The sequence below is a fragment of the Acanthochromis polyacanthus genome, chromosome 12, assembly GCF_021347895.1.
Source record: "Acanthochromis polyacanthus isolate Apoly-LR-REF ecotype Palm Island chromosome 12, KAUST_Apoly_ChrSc, whole genome shotgun sequence".
NCBI classification, from domain to species: Eukaryota; Metazoa; Chordata; class Actinopteri; family Pomacentridae; genus Acanthochromis; species Acanthochromis polyacanthus.
This window is the reverse complement of record NC_067124.1, coordinates 32,988,194-33,015,918: the sequence shown is the minus strand read 5'-3', so window position 1 is coordinate 33,015,918 and position 27,725 is coordinate 32,988,194. Positions and strand designations below refer to the sequence as shown.

Here is a 27,725-nt window from a genome sequence, read left to right as displayed (position 1 = left end):
GGTAGGGTGAGGGATGGGAGTCTGGGGCAGGGATTCGGTTTGAATCCAACCCCCAGCAGAAAATGAATCTCGATCTTTGACCTATCCTGGTGGCAGCTCATCCTCCGGGGCTGGGAACAGCGTGACAGGTGAGCGTTCGTGGTCGTCATGAGCTTTGACAGTTCAGATTAGCAGGTCATGCCAATCTTCATTTCACTCCAGAGCATATGTCAAGATGAGGCCTGTTCCCCTTGGGCTGTACAGGCGTCTTTCCCCTTCCCCTAGCCTGACCCGCCTGCCTGTTTGTCACATCCAGCACTCTCCCTCACTCTCCGTTTGTCTGTTCATCCATTTGTCTGTCATCCTCCATCAATCTCCTCTCAGTCGGCAGCGACCAGAACAGCCCTCAGCCCTCGAATATTTAGTCTTTCATCCAGGCTATTATTGCTTACCTTAGTATCCATCCTGCGAGGTGCCCGAGTCCAGGGATTTATCCACAGCCTCATCATCCACAATCCTCTGCTCGGCGTGTCACTGCTGAAAGGCTGATGAAGAAACTGCTAACCAACCACACCCATGTGCTCACCACCAGTACTTCCTCATCCAGTTGCCTGAACTCTGTTTCAGTCTTTCCTTCTCTCTCTCGCCCACTCTTCCTCATGACATGGCCTCCTCCTTCTTCTTCCTCCAGTCGTTCACTCTTTCTTCGCTGAGATCTCTGTCTGCCATCTCTCAGGACGATGGCTTCTCCTCCTCCCTTTTCCATCTTCCCCCACGTTTACACATGTTTCTTCGGCATTCAGCTCCATCTGTCATCTGTGTCCCTGTTGCAGACTCACAAACAAAAATGAATGACCTTGTAATGAGAGATTCTTGCTGTGTTTACATTCACTCGGATGTGCAGCACACAGGGGGAAATTTCAATTATATGGCTTCCTGTTATTGGTGCAGACTTTTATTAAATATTCTTCCTTGAACACACAGAGTGTTATAAAATATGTGCGACTCTCCAGTGCAATCTATTATTCACTTTAAATACCAACCTTTTCAAAAGCAAAAGAAGCAATGCTGTGTACAATTTGAATTTTCTGTATTTTGTGAGAGGTTTTCTTACAAATAGAGTTTATACAAAACCCCATTAAAAGGTCAGAGTCAAAGTTAAAGCACACCTAACTTCATTATACATTACCATCATCAATCACAATGAACCGAAGATATAAGAAATTGCCATTGCTAAGCTCTTGAATAAATGCTTTTTTATCACAGAATGTTTTTTTTTTAGCTTTTCCTTCAAGGCTTTAAGAACTGAGGCTGCGATTGTGACGCAACTTCATTACCAAACCGAGAAGTACAAACTTAAACTGTTACAGCAGACAAAGCTCGCGATTCATCCACGGTCGCTGAGGACAGTCTTTGTTCGCAGCGTTTGAGTCACTTCAGGATCAACTTCGGTCACATTTCAATGTTGGTTTTCTGAAGAAACTGTTAACATTTACATTGTGTTCTGTTCTCAACAGACATTGCATCAAAGTCTGTCAGATAGAAAACATTAACAAACTGTTAACTCAGTTCGATTAAGTTTTCCGGCCATAATTCCCGCCCACATTTATTTGTCATCACAATATACGGTCCCCCCACAAGTTATACTGTGAAAGACCAATAACAGCTCCACATCTTCAGTAATTTGCCACATTTCCCCATATATTTAACCATTTTAACTTACAAAAATGTAATTCTTTGCATTTTATTTACCCCAACAAACACTTTTTAGTGCATTTACATGCAGATAAATGCACATACAAATATAATAGTGTCTGTCATTGTCAAAAATGTGTGATATGTGAATGTGAAATTGTACCAAAAAAAAAAAGTATCTTAATTGCCCTTTTAGTCTAGTATCTTCACTGTTAGAGTGATGAGACCAGCCTCAAGAAAAACCCCTGAGAATCTCTAATTTTACAGCCTTATTCAGGAAACTAGTATGTTTTCCACTATTGATCAACATGCTATTACACTTTTTTTCTTTGTTTGTGAGGATGGGCTGTATAATAAGGACTTTAAAAGAAAGAAAGGCATTTTTTCTTTTGATAATTGTATACCATTGTACACAAACACCAGGTGAACAGTGCTTGTCTGAATTTCTTTTCTAAGTAAAGGATAAATAACCTTAAAAGAAGACAGTCGCTGTAAGACTGCAGTGTTTCAATAATAGCAAAAACCCCCAACTAAAGTTTCTGTGGCTGTTCTTCTCACGTCAGTCTCTATAAGTACATCCATTTTTTTGCAGTTAGGTTTCACTTTGACTTCTGTGCAGTACTGTGTGTACGCTTTGGCCACTGCTCTCTCACTTCAGCCTTTATCAGCATTAACAATTCATTGTGTTTCTACTTCATCTTTCATGAGCTACTGTTGTGTTTGTTCAGTTATATTCTTTCATCCACATTGAGGAGCAAATCGAATCCTCATTACTAACAACAGGAGCGAGGAGCCACAAAGCGAGTCATAATAATTGCCCGTAAAATCATGTTCTAATTTGTAAAACCTGCGGTTGCTTTTGATTTGATTTCTATTTAGCTCAAATTGAAAATTCTGAATAACGAGAGCAACAACAGAGTTTGCACAAATTTGGGGTAAATTTGAGCAACCCTCCTGCTGGTATTACAACCTGTTCAAGTGATGAAGGAGTATTATCGAACCATTATTCAATCGTAATTTTTTTTCTCAAAGGCATTCTGGAAAGGGGTAAGGAGGCTGTGAAAGCACTCCTAGAGATGAGGTAATTAAAGTGTCTTATTTGTTTCTCTTTTGACTTAATTGTGCACTCATGCAGCCTGTCTGTTTGCGCTCCCTTGAGATTCTTCTGAAAACAACATATCAAAATGTTCATGAGGCAAGAGAGGAAAAATAGGAGTTGACATACAGTATTGAGCTGTCAAGCCTTCAGTTTAGCAGATTACCGCTCCTGCCTGAGCTGAAATGATGCATTATGAACAGGCTTTGGTATGAAAACAGCAGTCAGCTAGACAGGAACTTAAACAATTGTTCAGTAATGAGACAAACATACCTTGACAGCTCATGATGGAAAATAGAAAGCCTAACTGAGGGAACACAGCTCAGCGAAACGTTCAGATTTATCTCCAGGCAGTCAGGCCCTACTGAGGAAACACAATTTTGCAGGTTTGACAAATGTGTGGACATTAATAACCTCTCCAGGATCTAAACATCACCTCACATCTTGCATGTAAGTAAATATTTCCATAGAAATAATGCATTGGGCATTACTAAAGTAATAACAGCAGGACACAACCTCTTAATCATAGAAAAGGAAAAGGGGACATTTCTGTCGAAGAAAAGCGAATTCAGATTGGAGCCTATTTTCTTGCTCTGCTTTGTATGTGATGTCTGTGATATATATGTGCGACACTGATGTGAAGAATCGTACTTGAGGAAAAAGGAGAAGCTGGAAGCGGAAACAGACGGTATGCGTAACAGCTCTGTGTACAGACTTAGTAGGAGCCCAGTGTATTTGCGTATACTACAAGGCAGCAGAACCTAAAAGCGCCATGGAAACTTTGAGGAAGTTTCTGATCTCTTCTCAGTAAACACTAAAAGATGAAGTTACACAAATACCCAGAGCACAAAAACTCTGTAGCAGGAAAGCATCTGATTTGTGCTCCGTGTGTTCTAAAGGTGGCATGCCGGTGACGGCACCGATCTTCAGATTAATGCACAGAAATAATTATACGCCAGTCAGAATGAACAAAAATTCTACAAATTCTAAACACCGCATCCAAATGGCCTTCTAATCTGACTTGGAGAAAAAGTTAGAAATCACATTTTTGTTGTAGTTACAAAAGCTTTCAGAAAAATTGTGAAGGTTTATGAGCTGTTCAGATCGGGAAAAATTCTTGACGATTCAGTTAATCTGCAACCTTGGATCCAACAATAATAACAACTCAGTTATTGCCGTAAAGTGCAGTAATATTCCAATGACACGATAGTACAGGTTACAAGAGAAAGACGAGAATAGGATTCTGGTATTTCATGTGGGGTTCATTAAACCAGACAATATACCAGATGACCGAAGACCACATGACACCATCTATGCCCTCCGGTTTGTCCAGCTATGAAATTGTAAGCATTGATGGTATTAACAATGAGAAATTGTGTGCTCAAACTGTAAGTCTCGCCTGAGGGCAGCTGATTTGCGATCTTGTTGCCCACACCAAGACCTTAATCCAATTCAGTTCAAAGGCACAGAGCAGTTGAACACATAACGGCAGCAACAACTATACAATAGTATCAGCAGTCATAAGGTGGTTAAAATAGGATAAACAAAATTAAATTGGACTTTGCTGAGATAAACAATGCGGTAAAATATCGTATTGACAGAAATATCGCATTGACGATGGCCGAATAGTATTGCAACCATCTTCAGTAGGCAAACACTCATGTTCAATGGACTATACAAAGATGAGGATTCACTGCAAGCAGCAGATGTCACCTTTAGTTGTGCGGACATCGGCATTGATATGTCGTTATTTCATGGACTGCAATGTCAATACAGAACGATACTGAAATGAAACCCTCACGTCCATGGCTATACCATTCATTTTCCACCATCACTTCGCAATCCAACAAGACAGCACTCATCATAATGTTGCCAAAATACGCATCGTCCTTATACAGAAAATGTTCCAGTCCTACCTCGGCTGTGAGCTCCCCAGACATGCCACCCATCCAACATCTCTTAATCAATGCACCTGACAACGTGATCTTGTCCACCAAAATGTCTATCAATCTCAGCGAACCCTTCAGGAACATTCCACAAACCGCATCAACAACTTAATCGACTCCGTATGTCTCAAAAGTGTGATATTATATAATAAATTTGGTCAGGTGTATGACCCCATTTCCATCTGCCCATTATAGTTTTTGTTACAGTGCGTACTTGGACATTCTTTCTGTTGTGGAGATGCTATGTTTTGGGAGCGCAAGCACTTACTCCCCTGTGTTGTAAAGAACTGATGGAATTTTAGACATGAAATACTGCATTTACATTTTTTTCACTATGTTTTCTCAAGGTCTTGATGCTCTGAACTGACCTGCCTGAATAAGACTATTTGAGTCAGCAACATCTTCTATCATAAAGAATATCTGCGTTTTTTTTCTTCAGTCTCTTTTAGGCGGAGGCATTATTCTGTGAATGTCACACTGAGTTTTCATTTAGCACCATCAACAAGCCAACAACTCATTATCAAGGTCATGAAAGACAAATGTAAGAAATCTCCAGCTTCAGCTGCACTTTGTGTTTAGTGCTAATTAGCAAATATTAGCTTCCTTTCGGGCTAAACTAAGATGTTGAGCTGGGTAAACACTACACATGCTAAATATCAGCATGTTAGCATTGTCACTGCGAGAATAATTGTGTGTTGATCTAAGAATGTGGCTCAAAGCAAGTGCAAGTGCAGCTTCACATAGCTGGTAGCACAACTGTAGAACATTTTAATTCTTTAACTTACATTATTATGACTAGTTCTTTCCACTTTAGTATGTGATTTTATCCGATTTTGTATGTAATTTTCACAATTTCTTGATTTGTTGTTTAGTGGAAAGCAAATTTTGGTCTTAAAAAATGCCCTACAAATAAAAAAATGTACAGGGTGTTAGTAAACGCCTACAGTAAACTGCTTTTCGTTGAAGTAGAGAAGAAAAGTTTTTTTTTGTAGCGGTGGCCACAGTCAGGGCTTAGCCTAACCCTCTCTACTGCTGGTCTCTATCTCGCTCTGACTGCCCACTCTCAGTGAGACAAATTCCCCGCATAGTTTCTCTCTGCCACTGATGTTGTGAGCTGAACTTCAATCCGAGAGAAAACAGGATTAGAGTCTGGCCCTAGATATGGCTTTACCTCCTGAAGACATTACTGTGCTAAATACCACTCAGCATGATCCCATTGTAGGGATTCCCACAGACTAACTGCAAGATCTGAAAACTCTTTGTGGCCGACGGGGGGAGGGACTGGCCACTGTCGTCGGGTTCTCATCTAGTTACATGATAGAAAATGCTGATGTCGGGTGGCTCAGAAGGAGGATATTTGCTTGGGTGGCATTGTGAGTTTGTGCCGCTTAGGCCCCAGTGCAAACCGCAGAGATGTCAGTCCATTTTTGTCTTTAAGTGACTGATACATGTCTCCCTGCAGGCCAAAGCAAAGGGAACCGTGGCTCCAAGAAAGAGGGTAAAGGTAAGAGATGATAGGAGATGCAGAAGAAAATAAGCTGGTGGCATAAAATACAAGATGCAGAAGTGTATTAAAAGAAAAGCCACGCAGCATAGCATCATTACGACATTCCTGATTGCACAAGGTCACTGAGGCGTACAAATTTTCTACATTTTTTTCAAATCAATCTGCCACTCTTCCTTCTGTTCATCTTGCTCAGGTTGTCATACGATGCTGTACACTAGGTTAACTCAATCCTTTGAAGAAAATGATGTTAAATGATCACAATATACTCGGTGAAGGCACTTGAAAGGTGGAATGCTACTTTATATGGCAGTTTACATCAGGCATTCCTGTTCAGTTCAGCTCTTGACAGGTTCATGCAAGGTGAGAGATACCGTATGAAAAGAAATTAAGAGAAAAAAAACACACTGTGCTGAATATCTGCTACACAAGTCTCTACTTAATGACTGATGTTGATCCATAGTTCATGCATTTAACCTTTTCCTCTTGTTCTAAACTAACTCTCCTCGTAGTTCAAAGGGAAGATCAGAATCTCTCTGTGGCTGTTGAACATCCATGAAGTGCCTCAATCTCTCAGTGCCCTGCTGAGAGACAGATTACATCTCAGTCACTATTACATGTATCTATCTTTCATCTAAATTGTGATATTAAGTCAGGTAAAAAAAAATCATAGGTTGGGGCTTTATTTACAGACCTGAGGGTAGGTTGGTGGTCTCCAGTCGTTCCTTTGTTGAGGCAGAAAAGCCGGTATGTCCTGGTACAGACCACCATCTCTTACATCTTCATACAAATGGCTTTGAGAGTCCACAGGTTGGTTGGCAACTTATTATCAAAACATACATACAGATCAGTACCTCTCTCAAATTTACTGTACTTGAGTATCTGGTAAAATATTTGCAACAAGGTTAAACTAGGACAGATACAGTATTGGTACAGATTGCGTCACATTTTGGACACGGGTGTGTTTATTGTTGTCTTGTTTGTTCTGAGGTGCATTTGCGTCTCACCAAGCCCATGTGTTTCCTCATAATGTGGACTGAGAGGCGGCATGTAGTCACCAGTAGGATGATAATAATGGGAGCTTTCCTGAAACGAGTAAAACAGAAGAGATACCATCAGATCAGCTTTGACCTGAAATGACTTCTTATTAAATGGTAATTCCACATGTTTTTTATCAGTGCAGAGGGGGTTTGCATGGAATTCTTAGAAAGTCATTTCATTCAATTTTTTTCCCACAAGCCTCTAGAAGTAGGAGACTATTCGGATTTAGTTATAAATGACCTAATTAATGTAATGTCTATCTCTGGCACATTGTTTTATATTCAAGGCCTAATTGGAACTATAGAAAAAGTGGAAAGATATGGGTGTTGTGTAAAATTCCTGGCATGTTCACAGTAATAGGGAAATTGCTTTTAAAATAGGGTGTTTTTGATACTGTGATGCCTGACTTTATTATACTTGCTATAGGCAGAAATCTTGCAGATGGGCATCTCAAAATCTGGCCAGAATAGATTTACTGCCTCACGGTTGTATGCCTCTGCTAACCAATAAAGTTGCAGTTTACCTCGATGTCTGTCCAGACACAGTCTTGCATAATCAGATCTATCTTTCTTCATGTACGGAGGCGAGCACGGTCAAATAAATGGCTAATTCACTGGAAGAGCCAAGTAGGCCTGACATATCACGTGATTCAAAACCTCAGCAAAACCTTTCAATAGATGCTCGGAGGTCTTTCGAGAAGTGGACATTGAAAACAGTAACATGCACACAGCAGAAGGGAAGGAGGAAGCATTCTGAGTTCATAGCGCAGATCATGGGCTTGCACACCCAAAGTCTACACCTGGTGAGTCAGACTAGTCCAGACATAACCCTTCACCTTTATAATTTTATTCTTTTAGACCTCCGTGGTGGGCTGCACAGTGGCGTAGCGGTCAACACTTTCACCTTGCAGCCAGAAGATGCCTGATTCGCTTCCTGGCCTTCCCAGGATCTTTCTGCATGGAGTTTGTATGTTCTCCCTGTGCATGCGTGAGTTTTCTCTGGGTACTCCGGCTTCCTCCCACAGTACAAAAACATGCTGACGTTAACTAATTATTCTAAATTAGCCGTAGGTGTGAATGTGAGTGTGACTGTTTGTCTGTATATGTAGCCCTGTGAGAGACTAGTGACCTGTCCAGGGTGTCTCCTGCCTTCACCCCAAGTCAGCTGGAATAGGCTCCAGCACCCCCTGCGACCTTAATGAGGATAAAGCGGTGTATAGAGCATGGATTGATGGATGGACAGACCTCCGTGTGAAATTACGTCTTAATTTGTGTGCAGATTCTTAATTTATGGCTGAGAATAGTTTTATCAGATCATAGCGACCTTTTCCCACCAAATTCTAATCTGTTCATGGTTGAGTCCAAGTGAATATTTGCAAAGGATGTAATGAAATTCCCTCCAGACATTCCTGATCTATTGTACTCTTAAGAATGGGACGGATGGACATGAGATCACAGCAACCTTTGACTACCAAAATCTGATCAGGTCATCTGCAAGTCCGAGAGAACGTCTGTGCCCAATTTAATGAAATTCCCTAAAGGCGTTTAAGAGATATCATGTTCGTGAAATTAGGACGGACGGACATCCCCGAAAGCACAATGTCCCTGGCTTCGACCGTTGCAGCTGCAGAGATATAATAAAAACAAACTGCTTCCAGTAAAGACTAGAAATCTCTACAGGTAAATAAGGAAATGCAGGTAAATTAGAGGCGAGGTGAATTGTGCCTCCATGGGAATTTGAGGATTCGTGCTCCTCTGGTAGCACAGTGTTATCCGTTTTCTTTTAGCTCACTAAACAGTTTTCTTCAAGGTTCAAATCCTTGTTGGCCTTTCTTAAAGTACAAAATGATAATTTCTCCCGGATCGATGTGTATTTTGAATGCTAATTGTGAGGTATTGATCTATGTTCCATCTCTGTGCACAGCTAAAGGTTTCATTAGTTTATCTATCCATTTTCCTTGTTATGGCTGAATTCTCCACTTCCTCTCCTGCCAGATCTCTTCACCCTCTGCCTAACCTCTTTCCTCCCCTCATCTGTTTACTCAACCTTCTCTCTGTCTCTGGATATTTTTTCAATTGCCCTTTTCTCTTCCTCAACCCGCTCTTCCCTCTCCACCTCCTCCTCCCTCCAGCTCTTACCACCGCATAGCTCTCGTAGGCATTGCTGTCTGTTTCAGATCCCGAGTCAATGAGGAGGGTGCGCTGGGCTGCAGTGTTGATCTTTTCTCTGCTCTCATACTTGTTAGAGTTTCTTCCAGTTGACTGACTTGACCTGTGCAGACAAATCAGATTTTGTCATCTACATGATTTATTTCCCAGAAACACATAATAATCAGCCCCCAGTGAGGATTCACAGAGATATCAAGCACTCAGCACATATGGCAACTTGCTTCCTGCATACATTAAGTTCTCAATGCCCTTTTATTGCAGGATTGTGGTGCAAGTTTGATGACACTAATATAAATAGATATTGACAGAAGCTTGTTATTTTGCCAGCCTGGCTGTTTTCGATCAGCCAGTGGATCAGGTCTCAGACTTACTGGGGTAGATTGGATGTGTGTATCTTTATTACTTCCACTGCAGGGCCTTAACTTACCCCTCCTCTTCATTCTTCTTTCCATCCAGTACACTGCCCTCTCTATCCCCTGCTGGGGGTATACAGAAACAGGAGGAAAGAGGCTTAGTATCAGGAAAATTAGAACTTGAGGAGAGGAGCATCGCATCCTTGATAACGAAATTGATCAGGCAATAAAAAGACTGGAGAGTGAGAGCGAATGAAAGACAAGTAAGCTGAGGAGAAAAGAAATTCTATGCAAAAATCAGAGGGCAGAGGAAGGTGAGGAATAAAATATACAAAATTGAGGGAGAAACCTTGACACTTACACTGAAGAACAAATTGAAAAAGACAAAAGGAGGGATGGAGGAAGGACATAAAGCAAGCAAATGAGATAAAAGATATGGATGAAACGCAGAAGTGACAGCTTTGAAGGATGAATGTGGTGGGAGGTAGAGGCTTAGAGAATGAGCAAAAGGAGAGGAGACAGGGTAGACGAATAGAAAGAGGGACATGGAGAGATGAGGGGAGAGTGAGATGCTGAGCTGACAATTGCATCATGGTTCAGTGTAATCTCTTTGGAGTTTTTGTCGAGGAATCAGAACATTTCAATGACAGACAGTGATGGAGGAAACACTCTCACATCCACGGATGAAAAGGTAATTATGGTTACCTGTCTGACCTCGCCTCTTTTTCCACCTCAGTCCAAAGAAGCAGCCCAGCGAATTCAGCACCAGCACGACTCCGAACACCACTGTGAGCACTGCCGTGAGATATGCCGGCAGCCCACCTGCGTCTAGTTTGCAAAGCGTTAGAAACATTATCTCAGTGTGCAACAATGAAAGTTTAAGAGGAAGTAATATGGAAATTTGTGGAGATAAAACCAGCTGAGACAGACCCAACCAGTCTCTCAATTGTCTTTATTGATTAAAAACTAGCAGAGGGGAAAAAGTATGGGTGGCTGCCATGACAACCGCTACTCCTGTAGAGCAAACATTAACAGCCTTGGAGGTGCATACATTAACATGATTTAGCCAAATGAAGCTAGCTGCTGTGCAAACATCAATTTCCAACTGCCCTTAAGAGCTTTTTTTTTTCTGGGGAGTTGTAGTTAAAGACTTACTCTGTGCGACTGAATCTTCATCTGATGGGACTCCTTCTGGCTCTGGCTTCTCTACAGAGAAAAAAAGAGAACAAAAGCACACTTCTATGCATCATAACAATTTTATAATAGGGAGATGCTGGTGCTGTTCAGCCCTTTTAAACTGGGGTTACTCCAAACTGACCCTTGGTGGTGATGGTCAGTACTGCATTGTTGTCAGCATAGCCACTCTCTCCGATTGCATTGAGGGCATTGACAGAGAAGTTGTAGGTGGTGACAGGCTGCAGACCGGTGACGGTGAAGGTGGTTGCACTGGGAGGAAAGACGTCCATGTACAGTGAACTGATTGACTGGTCCCAACGGTATCTGCCAACCCAAAAGGCTCTGTCAAGTACAGATCTTTGACAAGTAAAAGGGGTGTCGTTCTTCATCTTTCCTCAGCTTTTCACCTTATGCGGAATCTTTGCTGCAAACCTCCATTGAAGCCGGGGATCCACTCCAGCGTGACAGAGTCGTGGGTAAGGCCGACTTGGCGGAACGATGAAGGAGGATCTGGGTGATCTGAAAGCGAAAGGAATGAAGAGGGGTGGGAAAAGCAAATGTGTTCAAGATCTGAGCGCCTTCACTCAACAGGGGGTATTTGATAAGGCTGTGGGTGCTAAGAAACGGAGATATGTGTCATTATAAAGTCGAGTGATTATATTTGCAGACTGAAATACCACATGAGGTCCATAGGCTTGTACCTTCCTTAGGCCTACATCTTTGCTATGGAGTTGGTATAGAAAGAAAACGACATTGCTGAATGTGAGTGCAGAGCTGATGTTCTTGATAGAAAATGAAGATATTCTGTTTTTGAAAAGATTATTTTATTTTATTTTTTTACAAGATGTGCATGTCAGAACGGCTGGTAATAACTGTTTACCTCACAGAAAAATGTTTGATTTGTGGGTGGACTTTGTTGTTGTTGTATAATTGTATGATTTCAGGCTGTGACTCACAACACATCATTTCAAGTGCTGCAATATGAGCCCGGAACATTCTATGAGGAAAAACTGATGATAACCACCAACGACAAATAATGAAAAACGGCGAGTAAAATTATATGAGATGATCGTTGTGGACAAAACTTGTCAGTGAGCCTGCAAAGCCGCTTTGTTTCCTCAACAGTTTATATCTTCTTAATCACAGTTTATTCCACGGGCTTCTCAAGAAAAAAAGAAAAAAATTTGACAGCAACAGCTTTGCATTGCTCCTCATTTGCTTTAGCTTAGGGTCGCGCTTTGTTGTTGAATGATCAGGCAACACGGGCAAAGCTTTGGCTGATCCCTCGCAGAACAAAGTGACTGATTTGTCCAATTTATCCACCCAAAGTTAGGCAATGAAGGATAAAGTGCCTTGATTATTATCAATATTGTGAACAAAGATCAAAGGAGCCTATATCCAGGCCTTCAGTCTGACACAAGGCACTACTTCAGTCAGGGTAGCGAAGGGAAAGTGAATTATTTTGCATTTGGAGCATAGGGAAAAAAAAGAGAGGGTGGTTTTGGGGGCAGAGGAAGAGATAGTCAAGGAGAGAAGGAGGAGAGATAGTCGAGTAGCAACATAAGAAGGAGATGCTCTACCCGTCTGTGGCTCCGGGCAGCAGCCCAGTTTGCAAAGTAAATAATTCCCACTATCAGCTCCACTCATAAGATTCCAGGGCAAAGAGGTCAGCCTTATGTGGATCTCTTCTCCGTCAAATCCAAAAAGCACCATGCTAAGGAAAAAAAAACCCTCTCTCTTCCTCTCGGGCTCTAAAATGATAAGGAAGCATATAAAATTTATTATCACTGCGTCAGATTAATTATGAATATTCACAGCTCGAAAAAAAATGACTGGGGAAAAAACAGGGCCAATATTGGATTGTATTTTATGGTTTTTATAGTAAACATTAAATGTGTCCAACGATGGCTGTGGGCTCTTGCTGAGAGCTGGACTGTGTTGATAATGGAGGTAGCGCACAGATACACTGGTAGCTTGAAGGTAGAAAAGTCTAAGCATGCCAGGAGAGTAAAGCATATCACTGCAGCATTATCTGAGGAAGAAGTGAAGTAGTGCTACAGGCTAAATGATAAGGTGGAGATAGAGCGGCGGAATAAGTTTACTTAAAGGGCTGACTCTCAGGAGCAACAACTCTCTCCAGCTTACAGAAATCTGGATGTTCAATGGTTGGAGCAAAACTATTGTAATGTGGCTGAAAAATGCTGATAAAATTTGGACAAGGCAGCACAGATTCAGTCATTTTTGAAATGCTGCCAAATTAGAACCAAAAGAAAAAACAGTGCTCCTCTGCCAAGCATGTGATATGAATAATCCCTACACGTTGTGTGCCACAACCGCTGACTTTGATCATTTGCCATCTATTTAAAGCAGTCGTGGGTGAGTTTTGTCCACAAGGGGGCAAAAAGACTGTGTGGAGTTGATACAGAAGCCAAAGCAAGTGAATAAACAATATACCATTTAGCTGTGGTTCATTCTTCTAACTGTTGGTATTTATCTGGATCTATATCTGACTAGATGCCTGACTTTCTAACAGCTATTAATCCGCCTCTGTTCTGTGTTGACGAGAACAATGAGACTAAATCCTAAAGTGTTTGTGGTGGCCAGATAACCAACCTACAAACATTTCGAAGCTAAACTGAAGGATTAAATGTTTGTGAAATGAGAAAATTTCCCTATGTCTGAAGCTAAATAAGTCATTACATTTTTTCTGCAATATAAAGTCCTGCACCTCTACGGGAACAGCACAATCATGGCTAGACGAGAACGGAAAATGTCTTTTGGAATGTATGACACATTTACAATGCTGTAGATCATAAGAGAAAAGAATAAAAAGGAAGTTGAATCACCGCCTTCAAACATTTTAACAGCTGTGACCACTACTAGAAAAGAATACTTCTCTACATACTGCTGATATTTTTACTATTTGCATTTTTACAACCTCTGTTTTTCACACTACTTTGCACGTCAACTCCACAAAAGATGTTTCACCATGCTGAATGTATCTTCAAAGTTGTTCCTCTGTATAACGTTTTTGAGCTGAGCTGCAATCATTTCATTGATCAAGCATGTTTAATCCCCCCCCCAATCTCATTTATTTGTTTCCAAACTTGTCTCCTTTCTACGCTCTTTAAGCACCGCTGAATACTCCCTGAATTTCTTGTCCTTCGTGACTCCTCGGTTGTGTCGAGGAACACGGAAAGTTTTGTTTTTCGCAGGATCTGATGCAAACTGTTTATTTTTGGTTGGTTTATTTTCTCAAATGAGACGCATAACAGTTTCACGGACCGTCTGAAAGTTAAAAATCCAATCATTCCTTCTGTTTGTACAGTGTCTGGCTGTGATAAATGGCGCAATTTCTTTAAAGATAACATGCCTTTCAAACTCGCCGCTGAGTTTTGGGGTTGAGAGGATTAAAAACCTGCTGGATTATCTTAAAAATACACACAGCTGAACCAGGGTTGTTTTCTCTTAGCTTGTAGAAATTGGACATTATAGCAATTTGTGGTTTTTGCAGCACATTGACAAAGGCTGCTGTGGAGAGAACCACAGTCACCTAGAGACACACACCCACAAAAAAAAAAAAGACCCAGAAATGTACACGGATACAGTACTTGTGCTGACGAGCTGGATGTCGAGCTCGTCTTCCCCGAGCGAGTTGCGAGCAGTGCATGTGAAGACAGCGTAGTCCAGGAGTGCGCTCACATTTACCACTCGAACTGTGCTGGTGTGGAAGGAGCCCTCCCTCACCGTCCGCTCCTCATACCTGCAGCACAAACATATGCACACCCACACACACACACACAGGGGGAGAAAGACGAATCCTGAGCAGACAGACAGCAGGGATTGTGATGTCCTGCAGATTGCTCTATGTCATCCAATTTCACACATCAAAGAAGCATTAAACAGGTATTTGCATAGTGAAAAGCAGAGTACAAAATGCACTAAGTCTGGATTTAGTACCCCAGTGTAATGGCAAGAAATAGCAATAATGTTTGTGTTGAACTGCAAGGGTTCATCAGTATGTAACCAACATAATGGAAAACTACTTCCTCCTGACCTGGGGTTTGCAAAATCTAAGCGTACACCATTTTTTTCCCAAGAGAAGTTGACACGAGGACTGCCCTCCGCCTGACACACGACCTCGGCTGTGGTAGTGCCATCCCCTCTACTTGCAACCTTCCTCCATTGCGGTCCTTTCTGGAGCTGAGGTTTAACTGCGCAAGACGAGATAGGCGGCCAGATTAGTCACGCAACGCAAGAGTAAATGTGCACGTATTGACAGGTACACAAACATGTGAGCGTCCTCACAAATCTCTGCGAATGTTCTGTTCCGCTGTGACACTGAAAATAAATACAGCCAACTCACACTGCACCACCAGTCGCACATCCACACTGGCAGGGAGTGCGATGCCATTATTCGCCGTGCACCGGTAAAGACCAGCGTGAGCCCGAGTCACATCACGGATGGTCAGAAGGCCTGATTCATCTTCCTGGGTCTCCTCTTCCAGCTCCACCTCCCCTTCTCCCTGCGGAAGACAGAGTGAGGTGGAACAAGCAGAAGACAGCCGCTATCCCTCAACAAACACTCCCCTTCTCCTGGGTGATAGCCGTCTACCTGTCTTGCAGCGTGAGAGCGAGACAGGTGGACGGTGAGGGGCGGGGGAGGGAGTTGAGCCGGAAACCATCAGGGCTCGAGGTCTGGATGGGAAGGGCGTTCGATGGAACAAGCTCTAAGGACAGAGAAGGATAATGCCAAAGGCTGGAGAGCCACAGGGAAAGAGGAAAAGGAGGGGCAGTGCAGGTTGAAAGCGGGACACACTCTACTGCCAGGGGGTGGGTTAGACCGGAGAAAGCATCAGTAGATACAGAGACCACGCCACATTGACGAATGTGCCCTTTAGTCACGCAGCAGTAATGAAAGCTATTTTTCTGGATTTGGGCAGAGTGCGGAGCAGGAAGAGGTGGGGTGGAAGAATAGTTAGAGCCAGTGAAATATGGTGCATCTGTGCATTTACAAAAGGCCAGTGATAAACGGTAAGAACGGATAAAATAATAGAAAAGAAGCCAGATAAAGGAAATATAATTTAGGGGGATGGCTGTTGCTGTGCCTGCGTAGCTCTCACCAGCCATTTCCAGGAGAACATGCCAGATATAATGGGGTTGGCATCCGCCACACATATCAGGTCTGCAGTTTCCCCCAGGTTCACAAGCACAGGGTCTTTCTCTGCTTTGACACTGGGAGCATCTGAGAGAAAGAAAAAGGGACAATGTCAGGGTGAGACAAATTATTTTGCAACCCATTAAATAAGCATGCCGCATTGCTATAATTACTCTTACACTTGTTTGCCTTTGAAAATGTTCATAACCCCATTGAAATTTGGCCTCTGTGCTTTGGATACAATACCATTAAGTTGTCTATATACTGGAACTTCCGCAAACAAACTGAAAATTTGTCATGTGACCCATGAAGCCCTCCAAGGAGAGCACATCTCCACTCTGAACTAGCAGACTGACTAATTGCCTCTCCTTTAATTCCTTTCTTTATCCATCTGTCCATTAATTTTTTTTCTCTCCTCCTTGACAACGTGGCTCCTCTTCTTCTCTTTGTTCGCCTCTACCTTCCAAACTTTTTATACTTCCCACGGGTGCCATGTACTTGCAACAGTAAGGCCATTAGTGCCTACTTGTCGAAACCTGTGTTCCTCTTGAAGAACAGTGGTGGGAAACACTAGCAAGACACATACCTCTGGGTGAGTGGAATCCACCCATGTTGGCCTCTTAACCAAGACCGACATTGTTAAGTGGCCTACACCGCCACACATAAAAGCTACTACAATCCTCCATACATAATGAATATCTACAACTGTCAAGCCCAGTCCGATCAGGATGGCAGAATCCATTAGGCATGTACCATGGGCTTTTGGTGAATCGGGGAGACCTACATTTTCAACACTCCCATTATTAAATCATTAGTATCGGGGCAGAAGGGCCTGGAGCTCGAGGCAGGGCCTGGGGCTGCAGTGGAGGTGGACGTCCTTGGATGGAGGCCTAATGAAGGAGGCACGTTTGGTGGGGAGGAGCTGAAAGTCAGTGCTGTCTGAGTTTGTCAGCCCGGATGCACTGACAACGTTGATACTTCGCAGCTTTAGCACACAGTTCAGATACATGCAGCCTACAGATTCTGATTCTAGGCACAAAATGGACAATTATTCGCAGGAGAAACTCTTCCCAGTCTCCTTATTTAAAGGCAGAATGCTGTTCAATGGAGATAAATGATGTAGTTGACCTACGGGAACCACAGGTACAACTGTTAACCTGCTGAAAAGATAGATAAATAATGAATAGACTGCAGGCAATGATTATAATAAAAGTACTGCTTTTTTGTTTCTCTCCCAGCCTTTCTTTCACTTTAACTCATTTTCTCTTTTGTCCATTTTTCTATTAATCCCTCTGAACTATTACTTAGTTCTCTCCACTGAAGCATAGTAAACATTTGTGTGGGTGAAATGATACATGTGTCTGCTCAGCTATTCTCTGAGTTCTTACACTGAACATCCAGTCTGATTGAGGTTTGGTTGCCACCTTCTTCATTTGCACACTCAACAGTGTAAACTCCGGCATCTTTCCTCGTCACGTTCTTGATCTCCAGCGAGTAGTCGTCTGACCAGTGGTAGCGCAAATCCCCCTCTTTACAAAAACACACGCACACACGCAAACCAATGGTCAATTAAGTATTCATTACATGCTCATCAACTGCATGTCCTCTGGCCACTGGTCTCTAAGTGACATCTAATCCTGCATTATTGATTGGCCTGGCTGGATTCCCACATCAACCTAACAATAGGCTGCGTGAGAGACACCTTCTGTACCAGAGCACTCAAAATGTAAGAGGTGGGTTTCCTGCATTCAAGATACAGTCAAATTATAGTGTCTGCTGCGTATAATGGAGCTAACAGAGTTAACAGAAAAAGCGAGTGGGTGCAGCATGGCCCTGATGACACCGGCCTGGAGGAGAAGCCAGGTTTAGAACCGTTGTGTTGTATTCAGGGAGACAGCAATCCTCATTTAGACTGCATACATTAGAGCCGTAATGAGAATCACATTTGGCAGGGTCCCATGCTGGCTAACCTGCCATGTTTTATTCAGACCCTGAATGGCAGAGCTGAGTGCTTACTTGCTGGCTCAGCTCAACTAGGACCTGGTTTATAGAGCCATCACACAGCCGCAGATCACCTTTGACCAGCTTCTCCCTGCGGTGCAGCCAAATGCAGGAGACCTCTTCTGGGTTAGCGGAGACCAGCAGTGGGATGGTTGCCATGTCATCCTCCACCACCTGGACCTCTGCTGGCTGGTCTGGGCTGAACTCTGGTGGGTCTGATGCAAAAGAATCACAGAATTACAGCTACAGTAAGTTGGATTTACACCAAAAACAATAAAAAATACATGAGCAGAGACAAGGATACGAACTTCAGGCCCACAGAAGCAGCAAGGGTGAGCACAAAGACACGCGAAACATGTTGAGCATGAAAGCAATAAGACACACTAATGAGAGTTTAACCAGTAGAAAGCTAACATCCCACCAGTAATTCCACATCTAACCAACTTCACACACTTAGACAACGGGGGAGTAAGGCTGCGCGGGAGGGAGAGGGACAGGCATTAAAACGACGAGTGACAGTACCGTTGTCCAACTGCAGCTCCGCACAAACACACAGTGACATTCCTTCATGCTCATACACAGTACCAAGCTTTGAAGCAGTGGCTGGCTGCTGCCTGTGAAATGGCATCAAAGACAAACATGGCCATGCAGCAAAGCAAATGCACAATTAGGACACACAGCCGCAGAGCTCAACAGACCCACAAATCACAACAACAAAGGTTTCCAGTAAACAAAAAAAAAGCACATAAATATACTGCAGAAGTACACCAGCAAAGCAGTTTTCATGCCCGGCATTACTGATCAGCATGCATCATTTGAGAATTATGCAAACCACATCTCTTGGTCACTCACCAAAGAAAAAGAAAAACAAACACGCCAGAAAAGAAGGAAATGCACCAATGGTTCTGGACTTACAAAGCACATTGAGCTGGAAGAATGTGTTGGCCCCTTCTGCCAACACGGGGCTGTAGGCCTGGCAAATGACCTTCTGGTTGTGATGCTGTGAACTCAGATTCAGCGATAGAGAACTGAGCACTGAAACACCACCAAACTGAGCTCTCTTGGGCGCCTGCTCGACTCCCTGGAACCTACAACACAAATCTCATCCAGTAAATCCAATTAACAAAGGATTTCAAGTTCACCAAACAATCGTGCAAATTTCCACATTAAACAGGACACAAATCTGTCATTTAGACTCATTTTGACAGTACATTAGCTCTAATTTTTTCAGGAGATTTCTACATCGTGTGCTGTATCCAAACCTGTATGGGCCCATGCTCCAGGAAATGCTGGCCTTGGGGTTACTGCTCCCAGATAGGCAGTCCAGGCTTAACACTTCGCCCCGCCGAAGCACCTCCTGTTTGGTTGTGATTTTCATGCTTACTGCTGTAACTGGAGAGCCACGAAGTAAACAAGAAAATCCAATCTTGACTCACTGATTGTATCAAGAGTGTAAAGTGTTGTCGCTAAAAATCTGTGTCACTGGGTTTATATCAAATCCATTTATCTCATATTGCGCTTTTCTCGCTGCGGAGAATGGAAGAAAGGTCAAGTGGTGTTTATTAGGGGTCCAGTCTTACTCACAGTGAACCATGAGCTTAGTGTGTGCAGAGATGGTCTTTTTTGCTTTATTTGTGGAATCGCAGCGGTATGCAGCCATGTTGTCGCTTGCTGTCAGGACCAGGACAAGTTCACGAGCTACACCCATATCAAAGGACGTCTGCTTCAGCGCATCAGGCACTGGCCGCCCATTCTAAAACAGGAAGGTAGGTTACAGAGCACTGTATGTACACTGTACAAACAACTCAATGCATGCATACAGAGAGGCATGCATAAACAGTACACGCTCACCTTGAACCACGTCAGAGTCCCAGTGGGATTCCCTCCAGTGGAGAAACAGACCAGACGGACCGTGGTCCCCGAACGGAGGGGGACGTCTTGAGGCGGAGCGTCAAGCCATACTTTTTGAGGAGGATCTGTTGTAAAAGTTTTGCAAATAGCTCGTAAATATTAACAATTCTGCTTTCCCATTCAACTTTAGCAGACTAGTTGTTTATATATTCTCAGGAAAGACCCTTGCTGGCCTCTGGAAAAAAAAAAGCTGAAGTTAATGTAAGTTGTATGAATTTCAATTTGAACATCTGTTCAACAAACTTTTCCTCGAACACAAGTATGACAAAGCAGACCTGGATAACACACTGAAGAGAATTATAAATGCAGCATGCAAGTGGTATTCTTTTCCGACTGAGAGAAAAAGTTGAAAATCTTATTTTTATTGCTCCGTTTAGAGAATTTAAAGGAGAAAATGTAGTCAATTGTACATGAAAAGTTCAACTGGTGATCAATTCTCAACCATGGTTCACAGTCATGTCCAGTGTGGCTTCTAAGGACAATGATAGTGCAATAAGTAGACAGACACTCCTTCAACCAGTGACTGTAAAAGGCCACCTTAAATGCAACTTTGTTGAAATGAAACAACACCACGAATGACAAGAGGAAGATGAGAACAGGCTGTTGGCATGCTGGATGCTGGCACGTCAGTCATAGCTGTAACCAGGCACTTGGATGTCCACAACTCCACCATTTGGTGGCTAAGAAATCATTTCAGACAGCATGGTACGACAGACAATCTGCAAAATGACCAAAGACCACGTGTCACTGCCTGAGCCTGGAGTTATTGCATGTGACTTGTCCATCTGTAAATTAATTTTAGATCGTATTCAAAGTCTGCAGATGATTTGATGGCATACACAACCAGATAATGTTTGCTCAAACTTTGAGGAATTGCCTCACAAAGTAGGTTTGCAAACTCATTGCCCCCACCAAGTCCTTGCAGCAAAACAGCATTATAATCATCTCTATAGTAGTAGCACTCATATTCATTAGACACTAGCAATATGGAGGACGGTTGTCATTCCTTCACTGATGAATTTTGTTGATGGCAAAACTTGAGTTTGCTGTCCCCAGGCAAATGTCAACATTATTCAGTAAGTGCCCCATAGGAAGGGCAAAGAAGATGTCTGCGTTAATGGATGGCAATCTCGATGCCCAACAATATTCAGATGAAACCCTTACACCCATAGTTATCCCATTCATTACTTAAAGTTTCAACAAGACAAAGCATGTCCTTCTGTCACCAGAATATGCACTGCCCTTCTATAGTAGCTAAAAATATTCTAGTCCTATCACAGCCTGCAGACTCTCCAGATATGTCACTAATTCAACATCTGTGGGATGTTTCGATGTCCAACATGATGTCCCTCACCTCTATCGAACCCTTTAGAACAAGCAGGACAACATTCCACGAGCACCATCAAGAACCCCCTGGACTCTGTGTTGCAGATCTGTGGCACAGACTCGACTGATTAGTGATTTCTGGTCTATGTCCCCACTCTGAATCTATTATCATTTCTAGTACAGTCCATACTTGGTTGCTTCATGACATCTGTTCTGTACTTATTACCCTATGTTAAAAAGAATGGATGAAATTTAATAAAACATTACTGCATTTATGCTTTTGTTAAATAGTTTCTCGATTCTAATTCAGAGTTGTAATTAAAGTTTCCCTCCCACACATTGAATGATGTGTATAGATACATAAAAATGTCACCTAATAAAAATTTCACTCTTAGTGGAGATTTCTCAGGATGGTTATACATGATTAAAAGTTTCTTTAAAAAGTTTCAAGCATCTAAACTTACTTACAGTACACACTGAGTTGAGCGATTTCGGTTTTGGAGAAGTGCGTCCCCTTGTTAAAAGCCTCGCAGGTGAGCTTCAACCCATCCTCCTCCCGGGAGACCCGGTGGGTCATGTTGGACATGGTTGTCATCCCCCCATTGGCTCCCTGCAGACACAAAGCACACATGACAGTTCAGTCTGGGGACAGACAGCCTGGGTCTGCCATCATCAGCTGTAGGAGAGAGACAGAGAGGAGGGGGGAAAAAAACGAGGGAGGAAAAACAAGCCTCACCGGTTTGTCTTGGCGAATACAGATGGCAAATTAGCTGCTGTAATAACGGATGTTGTGCATGGCCTGTGATAAATAAGCATATTCATCTGACTCTCCCGCTTTGCACACTGTTATAAATTGAGCAAAGTGTCATTTTGCACCTGCCTGATAGTGGTCATGCCTATGCAGCACATCTGGTTATTAAAGCTATTATTGTGGTGATTACTGTAAAAAGCCACAGTCAGAAAGACGAACAAAGACACTGGACAGGAGCGTCAGTCTTCATTAACCCCACGCTGTTTCACATGCATTAAAGCTCACATACAGCACACTGAGTGCCTCGTGTGAGATCAAAATGAAAATGCTGCTGCCAGATGAATAAAGAGCTTGTTTAATAATACTCATCTTCTGTGTCAGCTTTTATTCACTTTGATCTTATTAACATACACAAAAGAGGAGAAGAGCTGCAGAATACTCTTTTCGGAATCCACTAATTCATTTACGGAGCTGCAGCGGGCCTATTCAGAAAATGCTCATGGTCATGCTATTTTCTTCCAACTATAAAAGGTTCACACGGGGTCAAATCTCACACTGAAAATTCTCCTAATTCAATGGTGTTGGGGGGGGCATTTTAATAGGTTTTTTTTTGTTGTTACCCTTAAGGCAAGCTTGACTGAAGGGAAATATTTTTGTGCTTTAACTTTCCTGCCTTTTGCTTAGTGCTCATAGAAAAGAAACAAAAACAGACCATTTTTTAGTACTCTGTTTAAACTGACCAGCATGACCTTAAACGTGGTGCTGTTTTGTTGGCCTGCTTAGTTAGATAAATTCCAGCTTTGTGCAAGTTGCGCGCCACGTAGTCCCACCTCTTCCATGGTGACAACAGTGCCGTTGAGCTCCTTGTAGCCGAGCCACCAGCGGATGTCGACGGGGGGATTGCTGGAGGAGGCGTAGCAGCTCAGTTCCAACTCCTGCCCCTCGACGGCCACTAACGAACCCAACAGCGTCAGCTCTTCCGGCTCGACTGATGCACACATACATAGGCGAACATACAAAGACGAGTCAGTAAAAAAAACGCCACCATGAATAGTACATTCAACAGCTCCCTATTCTGATCACAGCGGCAGCGCAACTATTTTTGGATGTGAAACACAGAGCTGTATCAAGGGTGAGAGGGAAAATCACTTTGAGTGGCAACTTGTTTTCTCAGGGGGTTTTCATTGTGGTTTCTAAAAGTCTGCTTCGTTTTAACCAGAGGGGGAGAAAGGGTACAATAGCTGCAGGCAAAGTGATGCAGGTTGTGTAAAGCCTTCAGGGGAATACAAAGGCTGGGGACTGAGCTGGCATACTTGGGGGAAGGAGGGGGTCATGTATGTAAATCATCTGAGTCTTATCCCGCATGGGTCTGTGCACGGCACACACAAAGACGGCTGATATCACGCAAGTGCTGTATGGCAAAAGAGGCATATTCGTATTTCACCAGTGAATCTGACTCTCTGCCCTCCAGCTTCTGACTGCGCCTAGAGCACAGTCAGGCAGTCAGCAGTTCATTTTCGACATCCCTGAACGGATGACTGGGAGGCACGACACCGGAGCCTGTTGTGGACTTGGTGAGAAATGGGGAAGGTGCAGGTGCAACCTCAGATACATTTACATAGCATGAGCTGGGAGGTTTCTGCAAGGGCTGATCCCAATCATATTTCCATAAAATAGGTGCATCAATCAGACAGCATTTAAAGCTCTGACTTACACTGTCTGGCTCTGTAGTGGAAATCAGGCTATTGTTAGACTCAATGCACCAAGGCTGCTGAATATTAATTCTGTATTTGTTTTATTGTTGCTGAAACAAACATTTCATATTCAGAGAGAAAAAGTATAATCTATTAACCATGGGCGTTACTCTTGCACAAAGTGTAGCTTTTAATGCCTGAGGAACTAATGTAGCAGCTAACAAAGAGCATAGTGCGATTCTAATCTGGAGGCAGTCAGAAATACGGGCTGCAGTTATAATAACCATTAGTTTCATTAATGATATTAACATTGTAATTTTTGCTGGGACAGCAAAAGAATTGGTTTTGGAGGTAAGACTTACTACATTCCTCCGCCTCATGTTCATATCTTTAATAATCCATAATCAGGGAGCCTTGGCAGGGGCTTTGTGTGCGTCGGTGCATGTGTGTGTTCCAGCACTATATTAAGCGTTATTTTCACTCACAGAGCACAGTTATTTTGCGGCTGACAGACAGAGGAGATAGGGACACCAGATTGATGCTTTCACAGCACAGCACTGCCTGGTTGTCAGCAGGGGTGATCTTTAGTCTGAGGATGCTGCTGGACTTCTGCGCCGCATCATCCTCTTCCCAAGTTGTGGACAGAACTTCTCCGTCCTGACAGACAAGGAAAGAAAAATGAACACATGACACTCAAAAAGGCAACAGAATGCTTGAATAGTTGCAAGTTTCCCCATATGGTGCAGGCGGCGGAGAACAGAAGCTGCTAAGAATGGGATGCTTCTGGGACGCAGCGAATTTTAAAACTAAAATTGGCTCATTTTGCCAGTGTGACAGCGTGTTACAAAGCCTCCTTAACAGATGGTGCAGAAGATTTACCTTGGTCCAGTGGAGAGTGGCTAGGGGGTTTCCACTATGAGACACGCACTGCAACACGAGCATCCTCCCCGCTTTGACTTCCTCTCTCTCCAGACCCATAATAACTGGAGGCAGAGGCGGGACTGTCGGGAAATGAGAGACAAAAATAAAACGGTTTTAACAAAGGGGAATGGCATAGAGGGCCAAAAAGGTGAGGGAAGAAAAGGGGTATAGTAACTCAAAGGAAGAGAGGTATGGAGAAGACATCAATAGGGCAGCATAAAAAAGAAACTGCACTGCGATGAGAACACTCTTGGCAAATGAGTGGGGAGCATGCCTATTTGTTGAGACAGGGCCAATAAATTGGTCACATTCAACATGACTGTGGGATAAGAGGTCCAGATCTGATGAAAGCATTAAGTATTAAGGGAGCAGTGAGCTGGATCCAGTCCATAAAGCAAAATAACAGATGTTCAAACAGTAATAAGGCAACGTGAAATATGAATAAATTACAGCCTCCTTGAATAAAATATATGCAGTAAAATAAATTAGAAGAGGATGGGCCTTTGTTATTGCTGCAATCAGTTTCAGCGAGCAGACTGCAGACCCTGGGCCAGCATGACAAATTGCCACCTTGCTAACAATCTGGCTGGCTGAAAATGGCCACCGCGCTGGCTTTGATGGGTTGGCATACTGAGTAAGACTGCAGCGGTGGTCCCAAGTTCTGCAACATTAGCACTTTAGCGGAGAGCCCATGTTGTTTAATGCAGGGCAGGGAGACAGAGAGGAAGGGAGGAGTGGGTACGGTTATTGGTGATTGTTAAAACAGCAGCGGTGGCGGCGTCTAGCATAGATAGAGACAACATTAAGATGTCTAGTCGGCCTGTGGATAATATGGCAGCCGAGCTGGAGGGAGCGCTCGCTTGCTGAAAGTGTCAGCAGCACCGCTCCACTTTAATCAACAACATGATTTAGTCCTGGGAGAAGCAGGTGGGTAGACTCTAAGGCCTCGGCAATCAATTACTTCAACTGATCAACAGGGTAGAAAATACTAAACCTACTGTAGTAAACAGCAGCTGCAGTGTCACACTGTTTGCACATTCAGCAACAATAGCTTTCATTGTTGCCTTGCCAAATAAGAGCAAAAAACAAAAAAGAACACCAAAATGCAATGAAAGCCAGAGACAGCACGCGTGTCAACTAACCTTCGAGTGCTGCAGCAACAGTTTTCTTACATAATGTCCCACAATTTGTGATATTAACATGAAAGAAATGGCAACAGAAACTGGCTTCATTTCCTGCCTTGGTGGATTCTAAATTTAATTTGAGCTGATGAGCGCAAACACAGCTGGGTTAGGTTTGCAGGATTTATTACTGCTAACCGACATGGCCCTAGCTTTCCATATTAGTTATGATAATATTGTTAAAAAATCTGCAACAGAAGCCTTGTTGGTATAATCCATCTGAGCTTGTCTAATAATTGTGCTTGGTTAATATTGGGGCAATAATTTAGGGTGTAAATAATTTCAAGATTACTCAATAAAACGATAAATCTAAAGTAATTTAATCACAGGTTGGCATGTTATTTGACAGCGCCAGACTCCACCATGGACCTGCTGTGGTCATATCAATCTCAGTCCAGCAGGGGCTGTCTTGAGAATTGGATGTTCACAAGGTTCCCCCTGCTGATGTTGTTTTGAAGTAGGTGTGACTTTGCCTTCAGGTTGAATGTTTCTCCTTGGACCACTAACACAGAGTGAGTGCACAAGGCCAGATACCTTTGGGTCCCCCTGAGGCTGAAGTTCCTGTGTGGCTGAGCACACAAGTGTGTTTTTTTTGGGGTTTTTTTCCCAAGAAAAAAAAAGAGGGGGGTGTTGACTGTCAGCTTGCAGACAGGTTGAGAAACTCACAGTACACGCTCATGGTCACTCTGGTCTCTACAGGCTGGAAAAGGGCGGAGTTCTTGGCACGACACGCCAACTGCCTCCCGTTGTCAGAGCTCACAGCGGTGACCCTTTGCGAACACAGAAGGACGGAAGAAATAAGCACAAAAGACAAATTATATTGACAGATCCAAGCTAAAAATATCACATCACTGTTATATTTCGGCAGTGATATTCAAATCATTGCCTTAATTGCAATGCATTAATACAATATTCTAAATATAGCCTGGTAATGTAAACTGAAATCTAAAATACAGACGCATCACTAATTCAAGTCAAATGTCCCCACGTGATTGATATATTATTGTGTACGACTATTAGATTCTTTACGCACTTCTTCAGTCACTGATTAAACTTCAACCATCTGTGCTTCAAAGTTTCATATTGAAGTTTTAATCTACCCCAAACCCCAACCACCCCTCTGCAGATCGAGCACACCAGCCCACCTCCAAGTCTGTTCAAGCTTACTCTGCACTACAAGGGCAAGTTGTGAGATTAGTGTAATTCATCCATACGTGTTTGAACCTGACAATAATAGAGCCCTACCCTTGATAGGATTGGCTCCTTAGTTTTGCTGCTACATTCAGGGCAGCTCAAAACCAAATTTCATTGTATATGAAAGTGTGCAATAACAATAAAGTTGATTCTGATTCTGAAAATCTTGCCTATTTGAATTCGACCTTTTAAGGCTATCACTGATACGCTGCAGTTTCAAGGTCTAAATGCTAAGCAATGGTGTTGACTGCTCATTTCACTTACGATGCACCTCCTAGAATATAGAAAACACCACATGCACATGTTAAAATAAAAAAATAACAACTAGATTTTAACCAAAAGAGAACTTCAATACTTTGGGTCAGGACCTCAAAAGAGACCAAAGTTCCCCCAGAAACATAATTTCAAGCTTTAAGGGATCCAAACAAAGATAAATAACAATCAGCTCTAAATGAGACAAGACGTGCATAAAATGTACCATGCTGACATTAGTCAGATGCTTACAGATGAGCCCTGTTCAGTGCTGTTGACTATGTATTCAGTTGGTAATACATTAGGGGTGACATTTTAAAGGAAAAACCTGAATCCTTGATGCCTACAGAAAGAAGATCGCGTGGTTATGTTTTGCTG

At 42.8% G+C, this 27,725-nt stretch overlaps 1 protein-coding gene across 1 annotated transcript in view; it reads right to left on the bottom strand.

Moving 5' to 3' along the window:
- Nucleotides 1-27,725, bottom strand: part of nphs1 (NPHS1 adhesion molecule, nephrin) — a 57,966-nt gene that overhangs the window by 6,807 nt on the left and 23,434 nt on the right. The window contains exons 7-30 of the mRNA XM_051957124.1: nucleotides 26,568-26,671; nucleotides 24,679-24,800; nucleotides 24,285-24,456; nucleotides 22,936-23,093; nucleotides 21,823-21,964; nucleotides 19,969-20,093; nucleotides 19,702-19,870; nucleotides 19,380-19,509; nucleotides 19,033-19,205; nucleotides 18,192-18,332; nucleotides 17,505-17,645; nucleotides 16,082-16,203; nucleotides 15,325-15,484; nucleotides 15,016-15,172; nucleotides 14,570-14,721; nucleotides 11,366-11,477; nucleotides 11,101-11,282; nucleotides 10,938-10,988; nucleotides 10,488-10,610; nucleotides 9,857-9,908; nucleotides 9,400-9,532; nucleotides 7,228-7,306; nucleotides 6,915-7,042; nucleotides 432-6,804 (exon numbers count right to left, since the gene is read on the bottom strand). Of these exons, the coding sequence (XP_051813084.1) occupies nucleotides 6,712-6,804; nucleotides 6,915-7,042; nucleotides 7,228-7,306; nucleotides 9,400-9,532; nucleotides 9,857-9,908; nucleotides 10,488-10,610; nucleotides 10,938-10,988; nucleotides 11,101-11,282; nucleotides 11,366-11,477; nucleotides 14,570-14,721; nucleotides 15,016-15,172; nucleotides 15,325-15,484; nucleotides 16,082-16,203; nucleotides 17,505-17,645; nucleotides 18,192-18,332; nucleotides 19,033-19,205; nucleotides 19,380-19,509; nucleotides 19,702-19,870; nucleotides 19,969-20,093; nucleotides 21,823-21,964; nucleotides 22,936-23,093; nucleotides 24,285-24,456; nucleotides 24,679-24,800; nucleotides 26,568-26,671 (3,121 nt within the window). The 3' untranslated portion in view covers nucleotides 432-6,711. The remainder of the gene's footprint in view (nucleotides 1-431; nucleotides 6,805-6,914; nucleotides 7,043-7,227; nucleotides 7,307-9,399; nucleotides 9,533-9,856; nucleotides 9,909-10,487; nucleotides 10,611-10,937; nucleotides 10,989-11,100; nucleotides 11,283-11,365; nucleotides 11,478-14,569; nucleotides 14,722-15,015; nucleotides 15,173-15,324; nucleotides 15,485-16,081; nucleotides 16,204-17,504; nucleotides 17,646-18,191; nucleotides 18,333-19,032; nucleotides 19,206-19,379; nucleotides 19,510-19,701; nucleotides 19,871-19,968; nucleotides 20,094-21,822; nucleotides 21,965-22,935; nucleotides 23,094-24,284; nucleotides 24,457-24,678; nucleotides 24,801-26,567; nucleotides 26,672-27,725) is intronic.